Source organism: Thalia democratica, chromosome 6 (assembly GCF_965202585.1).
Source record: "Thalia democratica chromosome 6, ktThaDemo2.hap1.1, whole genome shotgun sequence".
Taxonomy (NCBI): domain Eukaryota; kingdom Metazoa; phylum Chordata; class Thaliacea; order Salpida; family Salpidae; genus Thalia; species Thalia democratica.
Window position 1 is genome coordinate 42,312,337 of NC_139170.1, and position 20,098 is coordinate 42,332,434.

At 26.5% G+C, this 20,098-nt stretch overlaps 1 protein-coding gene across 1 annotated transcript; it reads left to right on the top strand.

Annotated features, from left to right (window-relative positions):
* Nucleotides 1-12,522: 12,522 nt before the first annotated feature.
* On the top strand, nt 12,523-16,279 carry LOC145839087 (leukotriene A-4 hydrolase-like). The gene is made up of 11 exons (XM_082946698.1): nt 12,523-12,669; nt 12,885-13,006; nt 13,093-13,213; nt 13,511-13,579; nt 13,825-14,052; nt 14,208-14,348; nt 14,657-14,863; nt 15,051-15,299; nt 15,482-15,607; nt 15,779-15,868; nt 15,971-16,279. The coding sequence occupies exons 1-11, from the start codon at nt 12,523-12,525 to the stop codon at nt 16,277-16,279; spliced, it is 1,809 nt and encodes a 602-aa protein (XP_082802824.1).
* Nucleotides 16,280-20,098: the final 3,819 nt, after the last annotated feature.

Here is a 20,098-nt window from a genome sequence, read left to right on the forward strand (position 1 = left end):
TAGGATGATAATGCTGGTACGACACCATAACTAAACTAGTTTAAATTTTAAAATGAAATTATTTTTAACATCAAAAATTGCATTATTTTAAACTATTAAACTTATTGTCCAAACAATGTTTCACTCGTTAAAAGTAATTCAAACGAGATCCACAGTTTAAAAATAAAATTTTGATCAAATATATTGTATATCGCTATATATATATAGCTAGAGAAAAACAGAACAAGTTAAAAAATAACATAAAAATAGATTTTATATACCAATGTAAATCAGAAAACCTTTTTTTGTTGCGGATCACATTCTATTTAATAACTCAGTTGTGTTAAAATGGTTGCGGTAAGTAATATAATACCCCTGTTTTAAACCAATAAATTTATCATTAAAATAGCACTAGTATAGACTAATCATAAAATTGAGAGCCTGATTGTAAGCATTTACCACTTCTGCTATTTTGAAAAGTACATTTTTAGATAAAAAGTGCCTAACGACTTTGGCACCAAGGGCCGAATTTTGGCCAGCCTGTCAACCCCCGCTGCATTTGTATGTTTGTTTTAATGTACACTTAATTTGAACTTTATAGCAAACTTCGATACAATTTCTTTTCAACTATTTTACTACTAGCTTTATTTTATAAGAGCAAAGTAAGTTCTTCTAAAACTTTTACAATGTAAATTAATATTCATAAAAGTTTAGTTCGGTTGAATTATTGCTAACTAACACGTCACGGGCCAGAAGTTCTTGCTTGAACGGCTGTTCTTTTCCAAACTCAATTGAAAAAACTTTTTTTTTTTAGATGTACGGTATTTCTTTGTGCTCATACATAGAGAGCTATACTATTTAGCATTTGTGATTTAACAGCGTAAAATTCTGAGTTTAACCGTAAATTGTACTTACTTGCGTCAGTATTTACAGCTTTGAAACTATGTTACTGTCTAAATGAAGCTTGTCAAACAACGTTTAGAAATTTCTTTCGTTTCAAGATACTTTTGATGAAAAAGCGGTTTTTTTTAACTGAAACAAAAAAACATGGTAAATAAGATGTGTTTTCAATAAATCAAACGTTTATTAAATTGTTAGGTAGAAGCTGTCGGAAATGTTTGAATTTACTTCAGAACATGGTTTTTACTGTTTTAGGTATTAAATTTACTTGCATCCTCACAATGTTATAAAATTTTTCATTACGATTAACTAAATGAGTTTTATTGATGTTTGTTGACTTTTAATTTATTTAACGAACATTTTTAAAACAATTGGCAAGAGTAGTCATAAAAACAGCAATAAATGGAAAGGGCATGAACTGACAGTTCTTTAATAAATAGTTTAAATCAATGTTTTGCGTGCAAAGCTCTACTATGCTATTTAAAAAAATAAAAAATAAAATGGATTAAGTGGTAAATATTAATTAAGTTATTATTAAACTACTTTTTCTTTTGATTAGTTCTTCGGTGATAAACTGAGTTAAAAGATGCTTATATGATTTTTAATTAAGATTCAAATTTTATGACAATTTTAATAAAACTCGTTTTTTTTGAAAGTTCTTTGAAATACTATTCACATTTGGACAATTTAAATTCTGACATTTTAAGTTTTATAAATTTTATAATTTGTTAATTATGTTTTTTTATTTCAATTAGTTGAACAAATAAATGATATATTTAAGAATTTGTGAGAATATAAAAAAATATTTTGGATATATTAATGGTTTTCTCTTTAGACTTTGAATATTGTTTGGTTAGAAATAAAATAGTTGGTGTTATTATTCTTAAACTCAAGTTAAAAATATATCGCAATCTCTTTTTTGATGACATTATTAAAATAATAGTAAAATATTAAAAGTTACTATAACAAGCTTTTGTGTAAGGTTCTGTTTAAATTATTTTAGCTCAAAACTATTTTACTTATATATTACCTTTTATTTTATTGTCCTGGATAAGACGTTCGAAGGTATCCGTGGTGTGCGACTCGATAACTGATTGGTTTTTTTGTGCACCAAGGCTTAGGACCAAATATTTTGAGCGTCATTTTTGTCGTTCAATAAACTGTATATAATTATATGCAGTCTTTATCCCACTTTTATATCACGTTTTTATATTTTTGTCATTTAAATTTCATAGTGAATTTTATTCGACAATAGATTTAGAGAAATTTTACAATAAATCTAAAATTTAATTTTTAAGAGGCAATACTCACATCTACATTCTGCCGCTTTTAAAAGCCCTTGAGATTTAACCATAACCAGAAAGAATAGGGGGTTTTAAAAAATAAACAGTAGTAGAAGTTCTTAATAAACAAAGTATCATAGGGAAGAAAATAGTAAGTCACACATTATTAGTGGCTAAATTCAAGTATACAATGTCAAAATAAATCTTACAAATTATAAGTCACTCACAAGATTATTGACAGTGTATGAGTACAAATAAGTTACATTTAGTTATGACCAATTTTAAGTCAAAGTAAGTCATATTTAATTCATTTAAGGCTCATTATTCTTAAAAACATAATGAAAAGTTAATATTTATTGGTAATTAAGACAGCAAAGATCAATAACATACTGAAATCTTTAGCAGTTTGTATTATAAGGAAATTTAGGAATGACATTTGAGTGATTTATTTGATTTTATTTAATTTTTATATATATCTGTTTTTCAAATGCTGCAATGTAAATAGTAGGTTTTAACACATGTTTAATACAAATTTTAAATTTAAAGTGAATTTTTAAAGTTCTGGTAAACACATTAGTTATTTTAATCATTAAAACTAAAATGGTTTTAAAACTATAAGAAAAGAAATAGACATTATTTTCTAACCCACCTTTTACTTTTAGAAAAATTAAAGGCAGTTTTCAGACCAGAAGAGAAATTCTTTGTTTAATTTCAGAATTAAGTGACTTTTCAATCGATTTTCTTTATCTTGCTTGCCCTTGCGAGTTGCTATTTTAACTTATATTGTTTTTATTAAATAACTCCTTTTTCAATATAAGTTGATAATAATACAACTATCACAGTATATTTCAACAATAAAAATATCAAATCACAGTAGATCTAAACTAAAAAACTTCACATCCCGGTAGATTGCAGCGATACAACTATCACGTCACAGTAGATCGCAATAATACAACTATCACATCACAGTAGACAGCAATGTTAAAACTATCACATCACACAAGATTTCAACGGTATAAATACCTAAATAAAAACTATTGGAAAATTCTAGTTATAGTGATAATTTTAAAATGGTTATTTTAAATTGGCCAAGACTTCTAGAAAAAACATTTATTTAAACGTAAGAAAACTCTAAAAAGTATTAAATCTTTTAAAGAGCTGCCTCAAAATTTTTTTGTTATATTAAAAGACATGATTTATTAAATACTAATTTAATTTTTAGAAATTATTTTTTCAGTAATTTCAATTTATTTTAAATATAATTTTAGAGATTGTAAGGACATTTGTTAAGTTCTAAAGCAATACTACTTCTTTTATAGAATTGCTTCAAAATTTATTTTAGATTATAAAATACCTGTGATGTGATAGTTGTATTGTTGCAGTCTACTGATATGTGATAGTTGTATTTTTGCGATTTATTGTGATGTGATAGTTTTATTGTTATAGTCTACTGTGATGTGATAGTTGTTCAGTTGCAAACTACTGTGATGTGGTAGTTGTATTGTTGCGATCGACTGTGATGTGATAGTTGTACAGTTGCAAACTACTGTGATGTGATAGTTGTACAGTTGCAGACTACTGTGATGTGATAGTTGTATGTTTGCAATCTACTGTGATGTGATAGTTGTATGATTGTGATCCACTGTGATGTAATAGTTGTATCCTTGCGGTCTACTGTTGTGTGATAATAGTATCATTGATTTATCAACTTTATAACTTGTTGCTTAAAAAAATCTGGTAAACTTTCAACTATTATAGATTAGTATATTTATAGAGCATAAATTATTTTAAAACTTTAAAATTAATTAAATTAAATTTTAACTAGTTCTGTTTAAAAAAAATCAAAATTATCCGGTATAATTTTAGTTTTAAGGGTTGTTTAAATTAGTGAGCAACTTCAGCAATTTACAAGTTTTTATAAGTTTTTTTAAGAGTTGAAAACAAACTTGTGAGCCAATATTTTGTATGTTGCATATCTTAAATCTTTTTCATTATAGAGTTTTGATAAAAACTTGAATAAAGCGTTACAAAACTCAAAGCTTTACTAAGTATCACAATTTTTTAAAGATTGACTGCTAAGACCTAGACTCATTTTATTTCGTCCTAATACTCAAATGGAGACTTAAATATCTAACAGTAGTCCTCTACAGACAATATAGTAGAATTATTAATACTGTTTGTTTATGTACAGTTATTTAAAGCATCTAGAAACAATCTCTAAGTTTTATTAAGTAATCAGTTTTTTATATTAAAAATAACTTCATAATGTTCGTAGGTTTAAAATCATACAACCTTTAATATTTCTAAAATCAAGTTAACAACTTTTCACTATTATTCTATATTGGATTATTCGCAGCTTTTCTGTATATGACTTTATGATGGGTTTCAAAAGATTCGTGTAAAATAATGTTTTATGGTCTAATTGATGAATTTTAGTGCTATCGTGACGTCATAAAGTTTGTAGTTGACTTTGCAGCAGTCTTGTCTAACAGCCGTCTGTTCAAAGCAATCTTGGATGAGGACGCAAAGAGTGACTTTCAAAATGTCGAACGGTTTGTTAGTATCGAGTATTTGGAAAAAGTGTGTTGCAATATTTCTTCAGTGTTTACCGCAAACAGTAAAGCATCTTCTACTCAGTTTTGAGTTGAAATAATGATAGGGATGTTTATCAGCGAATTGAATGAGGTTTCATGGTTACATAAATGGCGTGTAGTTTCGTTCGAAAAACCCTAATCGGTGACGAAATTATGTTTTTGAATGACTGTATTCAGCGATTAAGTGAAGAAAAGTAAAGATTATGCCTCAAATTTTATGTTACAGTTTCTTCGTTTAAATTGTAATTTTTTTATAACTTTTTTAACAGTGAACTAATTTAATCGTAACTTTTAAATGTTTTTGTCATTTTGACTTCAATTTTGTTGATTTTTAGACCTGAAATCTGTGTTTAAGTTGTTATAAATTGTTTTGAAATAGTTTTATTTCGCTAGTTAAATGTTACGCTGTATCTCCTTTGTAGATAAAATCTGGCGGGAGATGTATAAGTATTTACCTAGCTTTCATTATGTTTTGTATTACAGATTTAATCATTCTTGTAATTAGTTTGTGAATAAACTCAACCAAGAAAGATATATTTATTAAAAAAGAAGCTATTTTTACTAAAAACTTTAAGTTAACTGATATTTAAATTAGTCTATTTTTATAGTGAGGTTAACATTGTAAACAGAGTATACACTGCTTATTTATTATTTACTTAATAAATTAAATTGTTATATTATTAACTGTTTTTTCTTCGTTTTTTTGGTTTTTCTTTTATTTTTAATATAGTTTATAATTTTCATTTTAACATTAGTTAATTATTTTCTAAAAAAATCTATATCTTACTTTTTTATAAAAAATTGTTTATTTTATGTTTAGCTAGATGGTTTTTTATACTAAGTTTTAGCATTTATGTTGTAAAAAACCAATTATAATTGTTAAACTACTATGAATCACCAAGCTTTCTAAGTTTTTTTTTGAATTTTAAGTTCTAAAAGATAAAGCTGATACATCCTATGTTTTTTTTTAGTAGGAGGTAAGCATACTCCAGTGACCCTACCAACGCCACGCCCCTGCCTCAATCCATCAGGCGTAAAATCAGTTTTTGTTTTAAACTGCAAAACCGTTTAAGGTGATGAGTCTGCTTTTTGTTCTTTTATTATTACGTCATAAGAAGTTTCAATTTTTTTTTTCTTATATGACATTTTAAACTTATTATTAGTTATTTAATACAAAAATACAGAGAAAAATTAAAAAGATTTAACAATTAATAATGTTAGTTATTTAAAATATTTATTTAAACATAATTTCTCTATAACTTGTCTAAACTTTAAATTGTTATAAAAGAACTGTTTTTAAATTTGTAAGGTTACTTACATACTTAAATTAAACGATATGTTCAGACTGAACAAATTGCTTATCCCTGATTAAAGGACTAACGGTCCAAAAACTATATTTGTGTCAATTAAAGTGAAACTGTATAAGTTATTTAATTTTAAAAATTAAAATCAATTGAGTGTATAAAATCTTAAAAATAAACATATGAAAACTAGGCTCATAATTTAGTTTTATTTTTACGTACAACTAAAATCTTTCAAAAACCCCATTAAAAATTAATAATTTCCTTATTAAACAATATATAAGCTAAACTGAATCATAGACAAACTGAAAAATAGTTTGTTTTTAAACTTAAAACAATATCGAATAATTACTATTACAGTTTGATCTAATTATGCATTATGACTGAAATTATACTATTTTTAAATTTGTAACGTTTATATATATTTAAAATCGTAAATAAGACTGAATCATTTTTTCAAAATTATTAAAATAAACAATTCATAAAAACGTTCAACCGGATATCACGTGGCTTTGTCACCCTCGATACGGATGAAGTGGTCGAAACTGCTTACTTAAATTATTAAGATTAATAACAAACTATATGAGTTATAATCACTTATTTGATCTACGGTTTTTTATGCTAGTCTGACTAAACTTTAATTTTTTTTTATCTATCTGAAACAAAAGTTCAGGTGTTTTTTTTTTATAATTTTTTGTTATTAGATACTTATAACTTTAATGTTGTTTTTTAAGTTACTTGTATTAAAATACTTTTTCAGTTATTATAACTTACTAATTATATATACGAATATTCTATTTTAGATAAAATACTTTTTACAGGATCTGTATGTAGCTCGAAGCAGAAGTTTTAAATTAGGGGATTATTTTGAAAAGAGTAAATTGTGCGCAAAGTTTTGAATAGAAGTTAGGTAATTCTGAAAATAGTTTAGAGTCTTCAATAATATACTGTTTTTATGTAAGAAAGTAATAATGATCCATAGTAAATTAACGGAATAATTAAATAACAGTAATAGCAACAGTTAAATAATTAACTTTTTGTTTAATTTCAGAGTTTTTCAACAATTTTTTTTTAATTTTCTGTTCATGAAGTTAAGTGACTTCATAACTAAGTCAATACTCTCTTTTATGCCCATTAAGGAGATTAACATACCTTTCATTTCCTTCATTATATCTCTTAATTCATTTTATGTATCTTGCTTGCCCTTGCGAGTTGCAATTTTAATTTATATTGTTTTAAATAACTCCTTTTTCAATATAAGTTTATAATTATACAACTATCATAGTATATCTCGATAAACAAAAAAAAACGAACAGTAGATCTAAACTAAAAAAATTTGACATCCCAGTAAGTTGCAACAATACAACTGTCACGTCACAGTAGATCGCAATGTTACAACTATCACATCAGAGTAAATCTCAACAATACAACTATCACATCACAGTAGAAAGCAATGTTACAACTATCACATCACAGTAGATCGCAACAAAACAACTATCACATTACAGTAGATCGCGATAATACAACTAATACATCACAATAGATCGCAACGATATAAATACCAAAAAAAGTTATTGGAAAATCCTAGTTACAGTGATAATTTTAAGATTGTTATAATAAAATTAGCAAAGACTTTTAGTAAAACTATTTATTTAAACGTAATAAAACTCTAAAAAGTATTAAATCTTTTAAAGAACTGCTTCAAGTTTTTTTTGTTATATTAAAAGACATGATTTATTAAATACTAATTTAATTTTTAGAATTTTTTTTTCTGCACTAGTTTTAATTTATTTTAAATTTTACTTAGAGAATGTAAAAACATTTGTTAAGTTCTAAAGCAATACTACTTCTTTCAAAGAATTATTGCTTTAAAGGTTTTTTCGATTATAAAAATCCTGTGATGTGATAGTTGTATTGTTGCAGTCTACTGATATGTGATAGTATTGTTGTTACAGTCTACTGTGATGTGATAGTTGTTCAGTTGCAAACTACTGTGATGTGATAGTTGTTATTTTGCAGGTGATAGTTGTATCGTTGCGATCGACTAAGATGTGATAGTTCTACAGTTGCAAACTACTGTGATGTGATAGTTGTACAGTTACAAACTAATGTGATGTGTTAGTTGTATCGTTGCAGTCTACTGTGATGTGATAGTTGTATTGTTGCGGTCTACTGTGATGGTTGTGCAGTTGCAAACTACTGTGATGTGATAGTTGTATTTTTATAGTCAAATACGATATAATAGTTGTATCATTACGGTCTACTGTGGTTTGATTGTTGTTTCATTGATTTATCAACTTTATAACTTGTTGCTTAAAAAAATATCAGCTAAATTCTAAACACTTATAGATTAGTATATTAATAGAGCAAGATGTTTTTAAAAACTTTAAACTAATGTAAACTAAATTTTAACTAGTTCTGTTTAAAAAAAAATCAAAATAATCTGATATAATTTTAGTATTAAGGGTTGTTTAAATTAGTAAGCAGCTTCTGCAATTTACAAGTTTTTTTAAGTTATATTAAGAATTGAGAACAAACTTGTGAGCCAATATTTTGTTTGTTACATATCTTAAACCTTTTTCACTATAGATGTTTGATAACAACTTGAATAAAGTGTTACGAAACTCAAAGCTTTACTAAGTATAACAATTTTTTGATGATTAACTACTTAAACCGAGAAATATTTTATTTCGTCCTAACAATTGGGTGGAGACTTAAATTTCTAACAGTAGTCGTCTACAGACAATAAAGTAGAATTATTAATATCATTTGTATATGTACAGTTATTTAAAGCATCTAGATACAATCTCTAAGATTTATTAGGTAAACCAGTTTTTTATATTAAAAATAATTTCATAATGTTAGTAGTTTTAAAATCATACAACTTTTAATATTTCTAAAATCAAGTAAACAGCTTTTCATTAACAAAACATACCAAAATATACATGAACACTGAAACTATATAAAATATATCTAAATTATTACTTGCAATAGCAAGCAAAAAAGATAAGTAAAAGCTTCAGGGCAAAGAAAAATGAGGTGAAAGAAATTATTTAGATATGGAAAGAATAGACGTGAGCTTGTTTATAACATTAAAGTATAAGGTACCGGACAAGACCATAAATTGTATCCGTCGTATGTACTTAACATACGAACGTTTTATAAATCAGGCACTTTGAATAAACTTTTTAGGGCTTCATTTTTTGTCTTTCAGTAAACTTAAATTGCAATTCAAGTATAATTAAAACAGTTTTAAAATTTTAAATAAAAGTTTAGCCTTAAAGAAATTTTGGTAAAAACTAGATGGTATTAACATTTAAAACAAGAAAACAAGAAAAGTTTCCAAAAACAGCTAATAAGAGATATTATGTAAAAATAACATTTGGTTCTTTCTACTCTATGGCCTTAGAAGGTTAAAGTTTAAATTGTTTTAATAGTTATTTCTTAAAGTAAAGAAGTAACATAGATGTTACTACTTTTCCGTAGATGTTTTAAATATTCTATGTTTTTCCTTCACCAAGATTAAAATTTCTAGATAACTTTGTACCTAGCTATAAAAAAAAATATCAAAAGTTTTGATAAATAAATTATAGTCTTGCAAAATAAGTAAGGCACAAAGTTATTATATTATTCCCTTATTATTTAGTTCAGCAATTCTTAACCAAGGGTAAATTTGTCCCTAGGGGTAAATTCCATTGTTCTAGAATGTAAACTTTCTTGATTACATTTATGTAAATTAGTGTTTTTGTCATTTGTATAAGTAAATGTTTGACTGTTCATTTTACTTAGAATAGTTAAAAATAACAGCTTAGTATTAAAATGTTGAATTAAATAAAGTTCGTATAACACAGTTATAGTTCAAGTTTCAAAAAAAATGTTTTGATAATTTTCTTTAAAATACTTTTAGTTATTTTTAAGATTTATTTCAAAGTTTAAGTTTGAAACATTTATTTAGTAATAATGCTTGATTAACAGTTAAACTAAACTGACTCAGGATGCGTTTCATTAAAAATATAAAAATTATTGAAAATAGTAAAAAGCGTTATTAAGTTCCTATAGTGCTAATTAGATAATAAGATTAGGTTGAACAAGAATTTTCTAGAATAACGAAGTATAAATAGAAGTTTGTGATTTTTAAGCTCTTAAGTTTCTATTTACTTATTCCTATGCACAAAATGTCTTGATTACATAATTCCGTTAAACTTTTAGCCGAACTTTAATCTATTTAAATTTACTATGAATTACATTTTATCGAACTTTTAAAATCTTAATATTATTATGTTTTAAGCTTAGTTGTATTTTAAAAGTTTCTTATTAAACTCCAGTAAAATTGAAAGAAAGTACTTGTCGTTGTTTTTATATAAGATCTTTTAGAAAAAAAATTAGGTATTAATAAATATTTACAAATATTAAAAAATTTTAATTTTATTTAACTCTAATTATTAAACTACTAAGTTAGAGCCTGAAAACCAACTTATAGTTTTGAAGCTAGAGGTTAATAAATTTACTTATGTAATAAAAACTATTCATTAAAACCACTTATCCTTAAAGACTGACTAAGACTATATTTTTATTTCAAAATTTTTTAAATGTTTTGAAAAATGTAAAAAAAAAGGAATTTTCAATATTAGTTAGCTAATGATTTTTCGTTTATTAATTTAACTAATAGGTACATTAATCTAAAGTTTTTAAAATTAAAAGTCTAATTAGTAATATATCTCAATTAAATTGTTTATTGTTAAGTGAGCTAGTTGTAATAGCTGAGAATGTAAACTGGTTTATTATGAAATAATATTTAGACAAAAGAAGTATAGTTCAAATTTCTTTATTCATCAATTAGATGTTTTGTTTTTTATTTATTTTTTCATTATAACTATCAAGTTTTTTAGTTTAGTTTGATATTTGTTTTAGTGATGTAGGCTTATAAATGTTTCCCATTTATTTTATGGCATAAAAAATCAGTTTAAGTGACTTTGGATAGACGTTTTCTCCTTCAATTAGATAATTGATTTATATCAACATGATTATAAAAATAAAAGGATTATAATCAGCTTTAAATATTGTATTACAAAATATTAATCTGAATAGGAATTGCATCAGAAATATTTTAATTATAAAACCTTACTTTAGCAAAAGGAGTATTTAATATATTTAGATGAAATTAAGAGAGCTAGGAGTAACATCTTAGAATGTACAGCAGAAATAAGCAAACATTTTTTTTATTAATTGAGAATACTTTTAATCTCTAGGCAAGAAATTTTTTACAATTTAAAATTAATTTTATTAATGTGCTAAGATAAGTATGGTTAGTAGTACTTAAATTGAGACTGTTAGTATGTTCAATGGTACAATACTAGTATGCAGTTTTAATAAAGCTATATACACTGACTTATTTAAAAGTTTAAACAGGCTTAGATTAAACCTTTATAAAATTTATTGTATAAATAATGACAATTTTTAATTAAATCAGTTATTTTTTTTGTTATTGAAATTTAAAAAATTTTAAATAGCAAATATATTTTTAAGTTTATGGATGTCAATCATTTCTAATATGGGTAATTTTGAGCTTATTTTAAACTTAAAAATTAAATTAGATCAAAAGAAAATTTGCAGCCTAGCAATTTTCAGGTAAGTTTAGAACTGTAAAAAAATATTAAGGTACTTTCTTGGCTTAAAAATTAAATTTTCTTAAAGTTCAGGTTATGTATTACTTTCTAAATACTATCATTTTTTAAAGATATGTTTTATAAAAGTTGGAATCAATAGTTACTTACTTTTTATATGGAATTATTTTTGTTTAAACTTTCTCATAAACACAAGATTAATTCGGCTAGTTTTTTCTTTTAAGTCAATTGGGCTGTAATTTTAAACTTAAATGTTTGCAAAACTTTATGAGTTTAGATAGCTATTACAAAAACAAAATGTTCTTTGGTTGATGCAATTTCAGTCAGTTTTTAAACTTCAAACTTTGAAAAGTATTTAGCTTTAGGTAGCTTTGACTAGTTTTACATATTAGAAATAGTAATTAAGTTATCATAGTTACTTGTAACATAACACTATTACAAAAATTACTGTTCAGTTTTATTCTGCTTTAGTAAAGTCATTAATTTGTTTTTTTTAATTTCAGTACAGGAACAAGATTTATAAGTACTAGATTTGTTTAGTTATAAAATTCTTAAGCTTATTTGGACTTATTTAAGTAAAAAGTAAAGTATTTACCGATCAATGAATTAATATAAATTATTTTCAATACACCTTTTAATTATCGAGAAATTATTTTTGATTAGATATTCAATTAGTTCTTATACACATTGCATAACAAACATTTTGTTCTTAATTTAAAATGAATGAAAGATAAAAAACAGACAAGTTTTCATTTACAAATATCTACATTAAGTTATCAAATTTATAAAAGTTCATTAAAAAGTAGCTTAATAGTTTACAGAAATATATAAAATCCTCAAAATGATTGATCCAAGCACCAGTTCAAACCCTGAATTTTTCAAAACACTTCACACTTCCATTGAGTGGCTGGTTGATTTTGAAGAAAAAGTTCTCAAGGGAAATGTTGTTCACAAGATGCAAGTCGTTGACGCAAGTTACACTCAATTAGTAAGTAACTGTTTAAATCATAACTTAACAAAATGACTATGGATTTTTTATAATATGAAGGTATTTTTTCCATATACAATAACATCAGTTCTGGTTTAAGAATAATTTTAACATTTTAGCACATATTTTTGACCCAATCATAATTTTAGTACTGCACATTATTTTTATAACAGATGCTATTGAATTATTTTACCAAATATTTAAACTACAAACAGGTTTTGGATGCAGATGAACTCACAATATCTAGGTTGCAAGTCAATGGCGAGTCTGCAGAATATTCAACTTGTGACGGAAAATTTGGAACGGCATTGAACATCCAGCTGCCGAAGTTTAATGAGTAAGTTTAATAATAAATCACTTTAAGTTTTAAGAAAACTTCTCCAACAAATTTGCAAATATTTCAAACTACACAACTTCTAACAGAAATGAAAAGTTTGAGCTGAAAATTTCTTACAAAAACTCGCCTAAAGCAGAGGCAATCCAATGGATGAAAGCTGAACAGACCATGGGTAAAACTCACCCTTACATGTACAGCCAGTGTGAGGTAATACACAATGTTTGCTTTTTTTTGCTGCATATAATTAAGCGTTTATCTAAAATAATTAGTTGAAAACTTTTGTGTAATAAAATTTGATTTTTTTTTTAATATAAGTGTAAAGTAAAACTTAATGATTATTTTTTAGTTTTGAATTAAATTATCATTTACGTACATTACTTTATACGTAGGTTAGGTTTTGGTAAAATGAAAAGATTAATTCAAGTGTTATATGAAAAATGCACAGTAATGAAAAATGTTACTATTATGAGTTTAAACAGATTTTTTATTTTTTAATCTTTACAGGCAATTTATGCTCGTACGATGATGCCTTGCCAAGATACACCTGCAGTTAAATCAACGTTTGATGCAAAAGTTAGTTTAATATCACTAAATTTATTTAGGAAACTTGCTATACAATTTAAGTATTTCTTAAAAGTTATATAATAAACGTTTATTTATTCGTCTGCTTGAAAACACAAAATTTTTGTTGTCTCACTGTAAACAACTTTGCAAACGTAATAGTGTTTTAAAATTTACCTTATAATTTACATTGAAATTTCGAGTACCTTGGTCATCTCAAGTTTTTAACTTCCATAAATCAACTTAACATAATTTAGGTATCGGTAAAAACGCCAATAGTGGTTCTGATGGGCGGAGTTAAAAGCCAGGATAAGACGGTGAATGAAGACGGAACTACCACTTACTACTACGAGCAGAAAGTTCCCATTCCCGCCTACCTGATCGCAATTGTGGCGGGAAACCTGGTTTCGCGAAAGATCGGACCGAGATCGAGCGTGTGGTGCGAAGAAGAAATGGTCGAAAAGGCGCAGTGGGAGTTCGAAGAGGTAAGATGAGTTACCAAAAATTTTAAAACTAACTGTTTTTGTGTAAACATTCTTTTTTTAAACTAATACTTAGAAGTATTGATTTTTATGTAGGATTGCATTAAATATATTAAACAAAGGTTATTAAAATATTTTGATGCAAAAAATTTATACAGACAGAGGAGTACATACAGACGGCAGAGGCAATGGTCGGTCCATACTTCTGGAAAACTTACGACCTGCTCGTACTTCCTCCTTCTTTTCCTTTTGGCGGCATGGAAAATCCGAACCTAACTTTTGTCACACCTGGACTTATCGTTTAGTAATTTGCTTATAATTATATACATATATGGTTTTAAGCAATTGTAAAACTCTGGTCTTTAAAATTAGCAAAAATAAATTTAAATCAATTCATTGTAAATGACAATAATAAACCTCTCAATATTTAAGATTCTGTTTTAGAAACAATATTTAACTCATAAAATCAGTTATTAAGAAAAAATTATACAAATTGTATAGTCTTGAACAGTTGTAAATAATTTTAAACTAATAAAAGATTTGCAATTTTTTTCAATAAAGTTATGCCGGAGAGTTTTATCATTTTCATTAACACTAAATATAACAGACCGGAGATCGTTCATTAACTTCCGTTGTCGCCCACGAAATATCGCACAGTTGGACTGGAAACCTGGTAACCAACAAGTCTTGGGAAGACTTTTGGTTGAACGAAGGTTTCACCATGTTTCTCGAGCGTAGAATCATTGAAAAGACGAAAGGCAGACCAGAGGCACAACTTAACGCGATCAAAGGAACCCGAGATCTTGAAGATACCGTATGTGCTTGATTTGACTAACTTGAATTACTAAAAACAATAAGGCGGTTGCTCATTTGAGTTATCGATAAAATTCAATGTGTTGATAATTCAAACCAATTGATGATTTGCAAAATTATAGTTTGATCTTTAAAGAATTCTAAAACTTATTGGTTTAAAATTATAAATATCAAAAAACATTTTTTAGATCAAACTCATGGGTGCAACAAATCCCCTGACATGTTTGGTTCCTGACCTGTCGACCACCCACCCGGAAGACGCGTTTTCTCGCGTTCCGTACGAAAAAGGCTTCACTTTCATGTACTACTTGGAAAGCATTTTGGGTGGAGCTGAAGTCTTCGAGGCTTACCTGCTGAACTACGTGAACCACTTCAAGTACAAGTCGCTTTCCACAGGCGAGTGGAAGGAGCACTTGTACCAGTACTTCAGCGACAAGGTTTGTTGTTTATTTAAAAGTAGACAATGTACAAAAAAGAGTTATTTTTTGTAAAAAGAATTATGCAAGTTGTTTTTAAGCAAAACAAAAAAAAAACAGATCTAAAGAAACAAAAAACAAAAAGCTTATTTTCTCAAAGGTAAATTTACAACACTTTGATACCAACTGAATAAATTTTACAGCACGAAGTACTTAACAAAGTTGACTGGGATACCTGGATGTACACTCCTGGAATGCCTCCTGTAATTCCTGATTACGATGATTCCTTGTTGAAAACCTGCAAAGATCTCTGTAACAAATGGGTTGAAGTTTGTAATGTTTTCATTTTACTAACATAATTTACTTTTTCTTTTGCTTGTATTTAAAATAATTATATCCTGTGAATTTTTATTTACACAATATCATGCTTTAGTGGTTTAAACTCATACTTAGTAAAGTAACGTATTGTGTTATTTATCTGAAACTAAACTATTTTGTAGGCCAAAGATACTGGCAATTTTATAGCGAAAGAAGTTGAAGATTTGTCTCCTTTGCAGAAGTTGGTATTTCTTAGAGAGCTTTCGACCCAGGTTTGATATACAATAACTAAATGACTCTTTGTTAAATAATATCACTTAGCCAGTGTTTAAGTACTTACTAAGTTTAAGACTAAGAAGCTAACAATTGTCCAGGAAACAACACTGCCTGCAGACAAGTTGGCTGCAATGGAAAGCTTGTACCAGTTCTCAATGAGCGCCAACGTCGAACTGCAGAGCTGCTGGTTCGAGCTCGCGTTGAAAGGACACTTGCAGAGCCAAGCGGACGCGGCAATCAAGTACGCCGTGATGCAGGGAAGGGAAAAGTTCATCAGGCCGGTGTACCGAGCCCTGTACGCGTGGGAGGTGACCAGGCCGATGATAATCGAAGCGTACAACGAGAACGTGTCCACAATGCACCCAATCACCGCGCAAAGACTGAAGAAAGACCTTCATCTCGAGTAGAAGTTTTTGTCGTTTTTTAGTTTTAATGAGTTTTGTGAGGAAGCTTGTTATGAAACATCTTTTTTATAGGTTTTAGATAATAAATTTGATTCATTTTATAGTGTTGTATTTCTAAATAATTTTTAAATATCAAACTAAAAAAATTAAATTAAAATAGGAGGCTGCAAAAAATGAAATTTACACTGTTTTTACTATAAAATGTACTTATCTGAAAACTTTAAATGGGATAGGATAAATAAAAATAATTACTGTTGAGCATTTATAAGTAACAGTTTTACTGAAAGGAACTTTTTCATGAATTGATAATTCTAAAAAATAGTATAAAAATAATAAACCGTAATTGTAATTTAATGGCCACTAAATAATCGCTTATACTAAATTGAATCTGAACTAAGGATACGTTTTTAAATAATTAATGGTTGTGTTCGATTAATATGATAATTTAAGACAAATATATACTTTTTTTATAAATTTTTATTAAAGGATGCAAAGTAAGAAATAGCTCCTAAAAAAAGCATTTGAAATAACAAACTTTGAATAAGTTAAAAAAGTTGGATGATAATGCTGGTACGACACCATAACTAAACTAGTTTAAATTTTAAAATGAAATTATTTTTAACATCAAAAATTGCATCATTTTAAACTATTAAACTTATTGTCAAAACAATGTTTCACTCATTTGAAGTAATTCAAACGAGATCCACAGTTTAAAAATAAAATTTTATCAAATATATTGTATATCTAGCTAGAAAGAAACAGAATAAGTAAAAAAATAACATAAAAATAGATTTTATATACCAATGTAAATCAAGAAACCTTTTTTCGTTGCGGATCACATTCTATTCAATAATTTCAGTTGTGTTAAAATAGTTGTGGTAAGTAATACAAAACCCCTGTTTCAAATCAATAAATTTATAATTAAAATAGCACTAGTATAGACTAATCATAAAATTAAGAGCCTGATTGTAAGCATTTACCACTTCTGCTAATTTAAAAAAGTACATTTTTAGTTAAAAAGTGCCTAAATACTTTGGCATCAAGGGCCGAATTTTGGCCAGCGTGCCAACCCCCGCTGCATTTGTATGTTGATTTTAATGTACACTAAATTTGAACTTTATAGCAAACTTAAATACAATTTATTTTCGACTATTTTACTAATTACTTTATGTTATAATATCAAAGTAGATCTAGCAAAAACTTTAACAATGTAAATTAATATTCATAAAAGTTAAGTTTGGTTGAATTATTGATAACTAACACGTCACGGGCCACAAATTCCTGCTTGAACGGCTGTTCTTTTCCAAACTCAATTGAAAAAACTTTTTTTTTTAGATGTACGGTATTTCTTTGTGCTCATACATAGAGAGCTATACTATTTAGCATTTGTGATTTAACAGCGTAAAATTCTGAGTTTAACCGTAAATTGTACTTACTTGCGTCAGTATTTACAGCTTTGAAACTATGTTACTGTCTAAATGAAGCTTGTCAAACAATGTTTAGAAATTTCTTTCGTTTCAAGATACTTTTGAGGAAAAAGCGGTTTATTTTAACTGAAACAAAAAAACATGGTAAATAAGATGTGTTTTCAATAAATCAAACGCTTATTAAATTGTTAAGTAGAAGCTGTCGGAAATGTTCGAATTTACTTCAGAACCTGGTTTTTACTGTTTTAGGTATTAAATTTACTTGCATCCTCACAATGTGATAAAATTTTTCATTACAATTAACTAAATGAGTTTTATTGATGTTTGTTGACTTTTAATTTATTTAACGAAGATTTTTAAAACAATTGGCAAGAGTAGTCATAAAAACAGCAATAAATGGAAAGGGCATGAACTGACATCACTTTAATAAATAGTTTAAATCGATGTTTTGCGTGCAAAGCTCTACTATGCTATTTTAAAAAAATAAAAAATAAAATGGATTAAGTGGTAAATATTAATTAAGTTATTATTAAACTACTTTTTCTTTTGATTAGTTCTTCGGTGATAAACTGAGTTAAAAGATGCTTATATGATATTTAATTAAAATTCAAATTTTATGACAATTTTAATAAAACTCGTTTTTTTGAAAGTTCTTTGAAATACTATTCACATTTGGACAATTCAAATTCTGACATTTTAAGTTTTATAAATTTTATAATTTGTTAATTATGTTTTTTTATTTCAATTAGTTGAACAAATAAATGATATATTTAAGAATTTGTGAGAATATAAAAAACTATTTTGGATATATTAATGGTTTTCTCTTTATACTTTGAATATTGTTTGGTTAGAAATAAAATAGTTGGTGTTATTATTCTTAAACTCAAGTTAAAAATATATCGCAATCTTTTTTTTGATGACACTATTAAAATAATAGTAAAATATTAAAAGTTACTATAACAAGCTTTTGTGTGAGGTTCTGTTTAAATTATTTTAGCTTAAAACTATTTTACTTATATATTACCTTTTATTTTATTGTCCTGGATAAGACGTTTGAAGGTATCCGTGGTGTAAGACTCGATAACTGATTGGTTTTTTCGTGCACCAGGGCTTAGGACCAAATACTTTGAGCGTCATTTTTGTCGTTCAATAAACTATATATAATTATATGCAGTCCTTATCCCACTTTTATATCACGTTTTTATATTTTTGTCATTTAAATTTCATAATGAATTTTATTCGACAATAGATTTAGAGAAAATTTACAATAAATCTAAAATTTAATTTTTAAGAGGCAATACTCACATCTACATTCTGCCCTTTTAAAAGCCCTTGAGATTTAACCATAACCAGAAAGAATAGGGGGTTATGAAAAATAAACAGTAGTAGAAGTTCTTAATAAACAAAGTATCATAGGGAAGAAACTAGTAAGTCACACATTATTAGTGGCTTAATTCAAGTATACAATGTCAAAATAAATCTTACAAATTATAAGTCACTCACAAGATTATTGACAGTGTATGAGTACAAATAAGTTACATTTAGTTATGACCAATTTTAAGTCAAAGTAAGTCATATTTAATTCATTTAAGGCTCATTATTCTTAAAAACATAATGAAAAGTTAATATTTATTGGTAATTAAGACAGCAAAGATCAATAACATACTGAAATCTTTAGCAGTTTGTATTATAAGGAAATTTAGGAATGACATTTGAGTGATTTATTTGATTTTATTTAATTTTTATATATATCTGTTTTTCAAATGCTGCAATGTAAATAGTAGATTTTAACACATGTTTAATACAATTTTTAAATTTAAAGTGAATTTTTAAAGTTCTGGGAAACACATTAGTTATTTTAATCATTAAAACTAAAATGCTTTTAAAACTATAAGAAAAGAAATAGTCATTATTTTCTAACTTACCTTTTACTTTTAGAAACATTAAAGGCAGTTTTCAGACCATAACAGAAATTCTTTGTTTAATTTCAGAATTAAGTGACTTTTCAATCGATTCAATACTATCTTTAATGCCCATAAAGTAGGTTAACATACCTTTCATTTCCTTCATCTCATCTCTCAATTCATTTTCTTTATCTTGCTTGCCCTTGCGAGTTGCTATTTTAACTTATATTTTTTTTATTAAATAACTCCTTTTTCAATATAAGTTGATAATAATACAACTATCACAGTATATTTCAACAATAAAAATATCAAATCACAGTAGATCTAAACTAAAAAACTTTCACATCCCGGTAGATTGTAACGATACAACTATCACGTCACAGTAGACAGCAATGTTAAAACTATCACATCACAGTAGATTTCAACGGTATAAATACCTAAATAAAAACTATTGGAAAATCCTAGTTATAGTGATAATTTTAAAATGGTTA

Excerpts from the sequence above, each read along its gene's own strand:
- LOC145839087 (XM_082946698.1), top strand. The coding sequence starts at position 12,523 with ATGATTGATCCAAGCACCAGTTCAAACCCTGAATTTTTCAAAACACTT. Across the intron at positions 14,864-15,050 it reads CCCGAGATCTTGAAGATACC|ATCAAACTCATGGGTGCAAC; the intron begins GTATGTGCTTGA and ends AACATTTTTTAG. Across the intron at positions 15,300-15,481 it reads ACCAGTACTTCAGCGACAAG|CACGAAGTACTTAACAAAGT; the intron begins GTTTGTTGTTTA and ends TAAATTTTACAG.